The sequence below is a fragment of the Salmo salar genome, chromosome 01 (genome assembly GCF_965601325.2).
Source record: "Salmo salar chromosome 01, fSalSal1, whole genome shotgun sequence".
NCBI lineage: Eukaryota > Metazoa > Chordata > Actinopteri > Salmoniformes > Salmonidae > Salmo > Salmo salar.
Genome location: NC_138291.1, coordinates 134,987,926 through 134,999,548, shown reverse-complemented (window position 1 = coordinate 134,999,548; position 11,623 = coordinate 134,987,926). Strand labels below are relative to the sequence as shown.

The 11,623-nt window shown below is 41.0% G+C and overlaps 1 protein-coding gene across 1 annotated transcript; it reads left to right on the top strand.

Annotated features, from left to right (window-relative positions):
* The first annotated feature begins 1,481 nt into the window (after positions 1-1,481).
* On the top strand, positions 1,482-9,783 carry LOC106561364 (Krueppel-like factor 4). Its single transcript, XM_045688173.2, has 5 exons — positions 1,482-1,866; positions 2,007-2,121; positions 4,859-5,711; positions 5,843-6,010; positions 6,880-9,783. The coding sequence occupies exons 1-5, from the start codon at positions 1,862-1,864 to the stop codon at positions 7,053-7,055; spliced, it is 1,317 nt and encodes a 438-aa protein (XP_045544129.1). The 5' UTR covers positions 1,482-1,861; the 3' UTR covers positions 7,056-9,783.
* The last annotated feature ends 1,840 nt before the right edge of the window (positions 9,784-11,623 follow it).

Genomic DNA, 11,623 nt, shown 5'->3' with positions numbered 1-11,623 from the left:
TTGCCCATATACTACAAAAGTTACAACTCTACAAACATTATGTGATAAGCATAATGAACATTGTAACCTATACATTTACTAATCAAAGAAATAGCTGCATTCTGTTCCTTATTTGTAACGTTATTATTCACTTAAGGTAATAGGGTGCTGAATAATTGTTAGAGAATAATCAGAAATGTTTAAAATGTAAGAACTGTTGGAGCTATCATATTGGAAATCTATAAGGCTATAAGGGTACTGTATAGGCTACTATCACAAGGACGCATAGGCTAGAGTGACAGACAAGGGAATACCTATACAGTAACCTAGAGGGGGGAGTCCCCAGTCCTGGGGCCTCATTATCAAAGGTGCTACCTGACAAAAAAATACTCTTGCGACACTTTTCCCGCAAAGGTTGGTAGGCTATTTATTGAACTTGTTTGACGCACAGGAACTATAACAATGGTAGGCTAATAAAAATATTAAAACGCCATTGGTAAAGAGATTGCATAGCAGCATGTAGCCTAAAATGTTACTTTGAATTTTATAATCATATGTTTTTTTGTTTGTTGTGTATTCTTGCAACACAAGAAATACTATTTATCCATTGCTCATTCATTAGCTAAGTATGCTCAAATGTAAATAGACCGGTAGCCTAGACAGTTTGGGTAGGCTGCAGTATTGCTGTGAGTGAGATAGAGGCGTGACATCATAGCCTATTTAATCTCAGAGCCTATTCCAAGACATTTGATAGAAACACAATCATCTATTAAAAAATACAATATTGAACAACAATTCGTATATTGTATGTGGGCTGTAGCATTTACTTTTAAAGTGTTTGAAAAGACAATCAATCATGTAAAATGCGAAGTTAGTGTTCTGCAAAATATTAAAACATTCTATTGTGCTTTCAAAATTTGCTATTGTGCTTTCTTTAGAAATGAACATGGCCCAGTTCCAACATTTCCAAATGATAATGCAAATGAGGGTGTTCTTGTTAGCATAAAAGGTGAATGGAGGGCGTTTTCCAGGCAGGATTGTATAATAGGTCTACAATATGTTTCTGATTTATCAATGAACATTTTTGGCACACGCAAATCCTAGAATCTCCAGGTATGCCAGAATTCAGTAAGACATTTACACTTGGTTGATAAATGAGGCCCCTGAACACTTGTTGTGTTTTCTGTAGGAGTTACAATATCTCGTCAATTAGTGCAACTACAAGTCATTATTCCTATACTAGCCTACCGTGAAACCTATAAGCTATCCCTTAGAACTGAGTTGATCCGGTTCCCCCACATTAGCTCTGGATAAAAAGCTAACGGCTGTGTGAGGGCCTCCCTGTTGCTATCGCTCTGTTTGCATGGATATAAACAGGAGACAGCGCGGAGGTTTTTTTTTCGTTCTTTTTCAGCCCTGCAAGCTTGTGCTATCGTCATGAACTGCACCTTATTTTTTCTACCTAACCAGCGAGAAGTGTTGTTTCTGTCCTGCGTCTGTTGCTCGGCAACACGAAGGCGTGTCCACTGGCGTGTCCGCTGGCGATGATTTAAGAAGTAGGAAACCCTTCTCTCACTATCACTTTTGTCGGTTCAGTCTGTACTCCGGTCCCTGCATGGCAGCGGGATTGCTAGGGAGACGAGGGAATCCCCGTGTGTCGCCTCACTCCTGATCAAGTTTGCATCAGAGATTCCATGCTTGGTTGTCTGTCTCAGTCTGCCTGTTCCATTCGCTGCGTCCACAAGCATGGCTTGGAGTGAAGTGTAGCGCAACATCATCTCGGATTGTCAACGGGTGTAAAATAGGCTACGTAACCCTTGCTGAAACAACCAGTGTATTTTACAGAATAAATTCATCAGAAGAACCACGTATATTTTCATTGATGAGGTGCGGGCTTTTTTAGTTTGACAGAGCAGCATTTTGGATTGCCAATGCCATTATAAAGTGCGCTTGGATCCTAATAGGCTATTCCTTATTTTGGAAGAAAACGATAAGGATTTACATTTACATATTTTTTGTTTATGCAGGCAACCACCAAGTGACTTCGATAATATGGCATTGAGCGGGACGCTTTTGCCATCCATATCCACATTTGCAAGCGGCCCGACTGTCAAGAATAAATCCACGGGACATGCGAATTTGGTGAGTATGGTCAGTCATAGCAATTTTTTATCTCAACAGTCTGGGCTATAGGCTTTGGGACATTCCGCATATTTAATGGTAGGTCAGGTCATAATTGGTTTTATTTATGTATTTCTATGGACATTTGTTTCATTTCTTGACATTATGTCATTGCTCGTAGTTATTCGTGTTGCTACATTGTATCATTGCCGCACTCTAGCACACCGCACCGCTGTAGGGGCGTGCACCAGCCGGGATACCAGTAGAATTTTCAGCGTGGTCACTGACTGAAAGGATGGTAGTCTACTATAAGGATTTCGCTATAATTTACAGCATATACCCAGCAGTGGCATCCTGTATTGCTTTATTGTACCCTGAACCTTAGTCACTATTCTAGCCGGCTACCACCTGGTACTATACCCTGCTCCTTAGAGACTGCTGCCCTATGTCGGCTACATAGAGTCATTGAATACTGGTCACTTTAATTATGTTTACATAATGTTTACCCACTTTATGTGTATATACTGTATTCTAGCCATGGCTCATCCTACATAACTACAGCTGTAGACACCTTTTCTAGTCATATACTTTGCATACTGTCTTTACACACCATTATATAGTATGTAGGCTATATATAGTTACATAAATGATATGTATATATCAGTGGCGGTTGGTGCAGTTTAAGATGAGGGAGGATTATTCTTTTTTTTATGAGCCTTATTTCTATTACTGCATATTGGATGACTGTCATTCATATTCCATTCGCCCAGCTCAATGTAACATCGATAGGTTTAGGCTACTACATGATACCGAAATTTTCCCTGTACCAATCATGAGGTTGCTACAACCTAGCCTATGAATGAAAGTTTACAACGTAGGTGCACACGTCAAGAGACAGACAGTGACACATTCAATACCGACGTGCACACTCTTGCCTGCATCTAGCTGAACTAGGGTGTAATCATTAGCCCAAAAGTTGCAAATTAGAGTTTCTATTGGACAAATTCAGATATCTTTCTCCCCGTTTTGTACCATTTGCTTCTGTTTAAGAAACATTTTTCAACAGAATCGGCGGAATGAATACACCTCTGATCACACACAAACACAGTTCACTTTCATAGCAGCCACATAAAACAGCATGATCACTTTGCTCGTTGTACAGTATAATTCCTTCTCGCAACTATCTACACGCTCTCCTCCTCTCACCTTTTCCCTTTGCTTGTGGACTTCAGTGCACAACACATCAGCTGTCTGTGACCAGGCAAAAAAAACTTTCCAAGACAAACCTTCATATCATGACTGCTAACTGCTACACACAGCCTACATTGTTGTCATGTCATAGTCAACATAGCTACTAGACCTAACGCGTTAGTAAACCCGCTACAGTCATGCAGTACTGTGTACAGTCAGAAAGCAGTTTAGCAGTTACACCGGCGGGCCACAGTGGCAATACATGAATAGAACCAAAAGCTTACCTTGACTTGGAAAAGTTCTAGTGTTGGATAGACAGAGCCAGCTAGCTAACATAGCATCCCTTTCTGTTTGAGCCGGGTGTTTGAGTAGACTAAACAAGCTAGCTGCATTTGTTAGCTAAGTGAAAGTGAAAGTTTAAAAATCTCTCTCTCTCTTGCTTCTCTTTAATTTTGTTCAAAACTGTTCAACTACTGTCTTTCTCTCTCTTTGAGTCAACTACTCACCATATTTTATGCACACCAGTGCTAGCTAGCTGTAGCTTATGCTTTAAGTCATGCTGCAAATGTTTTGATAGGTTGGGGGAATTATGAATTTGTCATAATTACTGTGTAAATCTATGGAAGGGGGTGAGAACCATGAGCCGCCTAGGTTTTGTATTGAAGTCAATGTACCCAGAGGAGGACAGAAGCCAGCTGTCCTCCGGCTACACCATGGTGCTGCTGAGGCTACTGTAGACCTTCATTGCAGAACAGTGCGTTTTAATAAATTATTTGGTGACATGTGAATATATTTAGTAAAGTTTTATCTAAAAATTATATCGTTTTTAATGTTGCACTATAAAAAATAAAATAAAAACTGTGGAGGATGGTCTTCCTCTTCCTCCTCTGAGGAGTCTCCACTGGATATATTTATATTCCGGTCACTGACGTTGCTTGTTCTGATAATTCTTAATTTCTTTATTTCTTAATGATTATTTTTGTGGGATTATGTGTGGATTGTGTTTTTTTTTTATGTTTTATTTACTGCTCGGTATTACTGCACTGTTGGAGCTAGAAACACAAGCATTTTTCTGCACCTGCGATAACATCTGCGAATCTGTGTACACAACCAATAAACTATGATTTGAATTGATTTAGGCTGTTGGTTTATCTATTGCCAATAATGTGAATAGGATAGAATAGCCTACCAAATGTGAGTTGTCTTCAAGGAGAAGCTTATCCAGATCTCTTGTGTTATAGCATCCTAATAAACTGGAACTAATCCATACATGTCTGGGATTATTGTACATGTCTGGGATTACACAAGCGTATTTGAGACACAATGATAGATATGACCAAGAATCACTTTCCCATTTCAGTTAGACAGAAGGTACTTACATTTGGCAATGAAATGTTTTGACCAAGGACACACAGTCTGGGTGAGCAGATTCACCTCAGCCAGTCTCTCAATGATTTAGCACTGTTATATCAGGCAGTCTTCAGCGTTATGTTCATGGATTAACTATGACCTCAGCTCTCTTTCTGTACTCATACTGATTTTAATGTGTGTTTCTCGTCTTCCCTAGAGATGGAAGGAGGAGCTGTCCCACCTGAAGAGGAGCGGCTGTTCTGACCAGGACATCTCCACTGGAATGGCCAAGAAAGAACCTGAAGATCTGGATCTACTGGACTATGACTTTATCCTGTCCAACACTATGCTACAACAGCAACAGCAGGAACAAATTCAACAGCAGGAACAACAGCAGCAGCAGGCTGAGGCTATGGCAACGAGCGGGTCCCAGAACCTGTCCCCTTCCCAGGGCTCCTACTCCTCCTACCAGCTCCCATCTCCCCAGGACTCTGCTCACAGTGACATGCTGTACACTATCCCTGACATCAGCGACGTGTCCCCCTCTGGGGGGTTCGTGGCGGAGCTGATGAGGCCTGAACTGGACACGGCCTACCTCCATCCCACCAGCCTGCATGGCAAGTTTGTGGTGAAGTCCACCATGGATATGGCAGAGGTTGGCCACAGCATTAATGTGAGTAGTAAAGCTGGTGTTGGTGTTGGCGCTGCCACGGACCCCTCCTCCTCGTTGCCATTTATTTGCCACAGGATAAAGCAGGAGAACCCCAGCACGTGCACCATCACCCGGCCCATGGACCTCCAACTAGGGGTGGTGAACTCACACTCCCAGCCCAGGGCTGGTCAGAGGCCCCACCTCGACCCCCACGGCTTCCCCCCAGGGGGGCGCCCTATGACTGCCAGCCGATCAGCCTCCTCTCTGTCTCCGGACCACACACTGGCCAGGGACCACCACCCCATCAGCCAGGTGTTAACCCACCCCCAAATCCCGCTGCCCAGTCCGGGCTACCACCACACCTCTCCGACAGGCTACTCTCCCTTCCCACAGCAGCATGGGTCTCTACAGTACCAAGGTCAGTTCAACTTCAAGTGTTTTTGACCAAGAGCCTTTTTTTACACAACATTCAGAATTTTCTGGTGCCTGACTCTGAGGAAAACATTGAGGTGATGATGCTCATCACTTCAACCTCTTCTCTCTTCCTAGAGCTCATGTCCCCCGGTGGCGACAGTCTACCAGAGGAGCCCAAACCCAAACGTGGCCGGCGCTCATGGCCTAGGAAGAGAATTGCCACACACACGTGTGACTATGCCGGCTGTGGGAAAACCTATACCAAGAGCTCTCACCTCAAGGCACATCACCGAACGCACACAGGTTGGTAGACATGTTGGATTTCTCATTGGAAAAAACGCAGTTTCAAAAGGTTTTTTGATGTCAGGAGGATTTTTAGAAGGCACATTTTCATTCTTATTGCATCGCTTGGTTATGAGTTTCATTACTGTAGTTTATGGTTTATGAAATGGTAGGCCTTTAGTGATTCACAGCAGGAAACTTTAACATGAAGTTTTATACCGGATTAATATTAACTTTACTTTAAAAAATGTATTAATTTGGTAATGATTTGGAATGGAGACAGTCTGTAGAATGGAGACACATTTAATGGCTGGAATAATCCATTTCATTTGTTGAAAAGGATCAATTTGTAACAGGCAGCAATGTGACCCTTTTGTGTAAACTGCACTATAGAGCTACTATATGACAGGATGATTTTACTTATTCATGCGTTCATGAATTTTTTATTCAGTAATGCCAGTTAATGTCCCTCAGCAGTACACTATATGTTCATCTATAACTATTACCTTCCCTGCTACCCTGCTTGGCCCTGGCATAACGGCTGTTGTATTGCTAGCAGTAAATTACTCTACTGCGTCATCATGGTAAAATAGCTAAAAAGAGAGAACAGTAGCCCAGTTGGCAGGTGTCATGAACAGGCATTTAAACAGCAACAGCAGGTTTATACTGATCACTTTTCAAATACAACTGTAGGCTGATTAGTTTAACCTTCATGCACTGCAGGACAGGAACAACCTCTATCTGTGTTGAGGAGAGGAGAGTTTGGTCTGTTTTAACTCCAGGGTCAACAAACAAAATTCTAACGGCCTTGTTTGTGTCTCTCTCGCTCTCTCTGTGTGTGTGTGCGTGCCTGTGTGCACGCGTGTATGTGTGTGTTGTGTCATTACTAGGAGAGAAGCCTTATCACTGTGACTGGGTGGGCTGCGGCTGGAAGTTTGCACGTTCGGATGAGCTCACACGGCACTACAGGAAACACACTGGGCATCGCCCGTTCCAGTGTGCCAAGTGTGACAGGGCCTTCTCAAGGTCCGACCACCTGGCACTACACATGAAGAGACACCTATGAGACGGGGCCTTCTCAAGGTCCGACCACCTGGCACTACACATGAAGAGACACCTATGAGACGGGGCCTTCTCAAGGTCCGACCACCTGGCACTACACATGAAGAGACACCTATGGACTCACTGGACGCCATAGACCAAGACTTAAAGACTAAAGATGTTATTACAAAGACCGACCTGAACTTGTAACTTTAAAAACCAAACATTGCCTTCTAGCCATTGTCAAAGCATCAAGACAAGCTGTGTGATTCACGGCAAAGAGTGTTATACTCGCTAGGTTCAAACCCTATGACTAAAGACTGTTCTTAGTGATAAGCGATTAACCGAAATGGGGGTTATTTTTCGTTTTTTAACAACTAATTGCTCAATGCACACATTGCACAGTTTCTCTAGAGATGAATCAGATCAAGCCCAAACTATGTGATGTAGTAGGGAGTTGTAGTTTCCAACAGGACTATATTCTGCACAGTTCAGTGCAGAAAACGTGGTCATTAACTATAATGACCATAATCTATTGCGCACCTACTTGTCCGGTCTGTGTGTTTCTTTTACGCCTGTCACATTAGGTGTGGGGGGCAGACACGGAAAGAGAAAGAAGAGACAGAAGAAAATGCGATCGAGAGGGATAGAGAGCAATTGCTTCGCAATGTATCTCTACCTGAAAATACATAATCTAAGTCAGGGGTTTCAAACTCATTCCATGGAGGGTAGTGTCTGCTGATTTTTGGTTTTGCCTTTCACTTAAGACCTAAACAACTAGGTGAGGGGTTCCTTACTAATCAGTGGCCTTCATTCATCAATCAAATACAAGGGAGGAGCGAAAACTCGCAGACACTCTGCCCTCAGTAGAATGAGTTTGACACGTGATCTAAGTAATTGATAGTTGGTATTCAGCAGTCATAAAATAATGCCTTATTTAGTTTAAATAACTATAACAATAGTGATTTTGACAGACAGAATAGGCAGCAGCTCTATAGAGATGAGATCATGACTTGGAATGAAATAATAAAGTCATCAAATAAAAAAATAGAATATCCACAGCAACTAAAATATTTTATTAAAGTAAAGTGAACAAATGATGGTTAATAAGTGACAAGAAGTAATGGGCAGTCACTGCTATCATGACACTTTTTTAATAGATTTATTCTGTGTTGTTACAGCATTCAACCCACATAATTCATAACATAAAAAATAAATCATCAAAATAAAAAATCCTAATTATAAAAATAAAAAAATTTGAACCGAAACCGAACTGACCTCAAAAAGCACGAATTGCTCAGCACTACCATAAATGGGATCGTGATATGACGTTTAACAAGTGCCCTCAGAACAACCTCCTTTGTGGGACAAAACTGGAATTTACCATCTAGGCTATTTATCGACAAAACTTGGAGGACCAGGTGCCAACATGTGACTGGAAATGTATTAGTTGTCAGGGAAACAAGACTCAGACAGACAGAACACAGAAACGACATAACACATCTTAAGAGGCCTTCTATCCATTCTATCAGCAACATTGTTTGTCAAATTCATACTGTTCAACATACTGTATTAGACATTTATATTTATATTACTCTTCCAAGCCATTGATTACAGGTACAAATTAATTGATATGTTACAGGAAAGTGCTCAAAGACTATTAAGTGTATTAAAAGGTACCAAAGATTTTTTTTTAAAGAAAACAGATAAAAAAAGAGTATCAAGTATCACATGGTTGTCCGTGAGTTTCTTGTCTGTGAGTTTCTTGTCTGTGAGTTTCTTGTCTGTGAGTTTCTTGTCTGTGAGTTTCTTGTCTGTGAGTTTTTCTTCTTCCGCAATTGGACTTTAATCAGGTGAATACTTTGCTCCTCAATGGTGATGGCAATCTTTCAATGCACTGTGGTTGCAAAGTGCAATAATGTTACGTGAGACAATCATATCATCTTTAAAAACTCTGAACAATGTTTTTTGTTCAGAGTCAAAGCATGTAATATAATCTGAAGTTTTGTACATTTGTAAAGAAAATGCTTTTTAAAACTGCTTAAAATGTTTTGTACAACATAAATAATAAAATGTATTTAAAATTAACTTTGTATGTACTGATCACTGCTGTTTTGATAGCACTGTTATGTAAATTCTTCCATACTCGTATTACCTGTCAAATGTTTTGATAAATGTATTTGGTAAATGTACCTCAACAATGTAAATCAAAATGAAGCAACATCGGTATCTAATTTTATTAAACTATATAGTTTGACTATCTATTTACGTAAATCATAGCATATCTAAATAATATTAATGCTTAAAATCTTACTTAAGATGCTTAATAATGACTAAGAAACAGCTGTCCTAAAGACAATTATACACTTCTATGATATTTACATCGATCAAGTGTTTAAACTCCACCAACGAGACTAGATCATCAGATTTTTAAATGTCCAGGAGAGAATTCCAGGACCAAAGAGCTGAGTAACTAAAACTATTTCTACCGTGACCTGTTCTAATTCTTGGTATTGTTAAAGGCAAATGAGAATGGGACCATAATTGATATTACGAGTGTGCAAAGCTGTCATCAAGGCAAAGGGTGGCTACTTTGAAGAATCTCAAATCTAAAATATATTTTGATTTGTGTAATACTTTTTTGGTTACTACATGATTCCATATATGTGTTATTTCATATTTCATGTTGATGTCTTCACTATTATTCTACAATGTAGAAAATAGTAAAAAATAAAGAAAACCCCTGGAATGAGTAGGTGTGTCCAAACCTTTGACTGGTACTGTATTATAGATCCTACCTTTCTTATAAATCAGTTTTGATTTGCCTGTGTTTTAAAGATGCAGTACATACTGTACCTTACTATATGGGAGTGGTTGGTGACTCATCCGTGTCTCCCTCCTCTGATAATTATGTTTCTGTACCTCCACACCCCTCTTTGTTATTGGCAGTTAGTTAGTCAATACTTGACCTACATACCAGGGAGGTTAATTAAATTCATTTATCTTTACTAACCTATACTATACACTCCAACCTGGTCAGTACTATGAGACAAAAACACACTGATTTCAGACCCCTTTTATGAAGACCCAGGCCCTGATTTCACACTCAGGGAACGTCCCCATAATGAACACCTGCTGACCAGACCAGACAGGGGGGCCCAAACCCACCCCACCCTTCCCGTCCCTCACCACACCCATCCCCTTCCTCAAACCCTCCCTGCCCCTTCCCCAAATCCTCCCTACCCCTTCCTCAAATCCACCCCACCCCTCCACCCCCTCACCCCACGGCCTCATCCGTCGTCACGCGTGCGCATAGACCACTGCAGCTGTAGGAAATGACTCAGCATGAGGGATAGGTATGTAGACACAGCGTTTTACAGGTATTGCCGTGGTATTGCCGTGTAGACCTAATCTCTAGTGTTTCCGATTTTCTTCATCAATCAAATTAATTCCTGTAAATTTAGCCCACTTTCTGTCCCAGAATATACTTGATTTTGAGCTGTGAACTGGACACTTTGTGGTGTGGTTCATGTTGTGATGTAGTAAAATCTCAATACCTGAAACCATATCTCACTGAACTATTCATGTACAGCACAGTACCAATGATTTTTTTTAACTAAACCAAGATAGACAACAGCCCGTCGTTTCCAATGGGAACAAATATGTCATAGTGGGCAGAACAAGCAAGAAGGTGGGCAGAGCCAAGCACGAGCTAGCACGTATCCTATTAGCCCGTTCTTCACTTTGTGAAGTGCGCTTGTGCAATAACTCAATTCGCCTTTGCACTCCTTCTAACAAAGCGATTTTTTACAACTTTGGCAAAGGTTACATTCTAGTCCACTCTGTTCATAACAGATTCTAGTTTTGGGAACAGAAAACTGTAATGAGATCAAATGTTTCATCAATGAGAAAATGTGCAGAATGCCGGCCAAAATCCATCTCCTTCCATCTTCTCCCACTGCTGGCCACTGGGCTTCCTCTCACTACCATATTTGGTAGTGAGTGGAAACGCCAAGTGGATGCTTCACATTTATACATCTGGTGAATATCTGTCTCATAGTTCAGGTTGAAACAGGCTGGGGATTTTAGGGTCTTTGGCTGCCCTCTAGTGGAAAACAGTACAATCTCGCCTGGCCATCTTTACACCTACTCAGGTATACAGTCAGCTTGAAATACACTAGTGTATACCCTGGCTTGTCAGTTAAACTGTAGGGTATGTATGGACTAAATAGTGATAACGGACTGTAATGTCTTGATTTACTTGAGCTGTTCTCATCTATTAATGTTCCGTATTATGTACATTTTTATGTTTTGTGTGGGCCCCAGTAACAGTAGCTGCTGCTTTTGCAACAGCTAATAGGGATACTAATAAAATAACAAATAATTAGGCTCATTACTTATGGCTCCTAGTGGAGCAAAGGGCCTCAACAGTTAACCCTTTCGTGGCAGCTTTCTTAAAACAATTCCAGATGTATCCTGCCTTCCCACTGGGCACAAACTGGATGAACCAACGTTGTTTCAATGTAATTTGTCAACGTATTGTGACGTGAGATCTATGTGGAAAATACATGGGATTTGCAAAAAATTATCAAC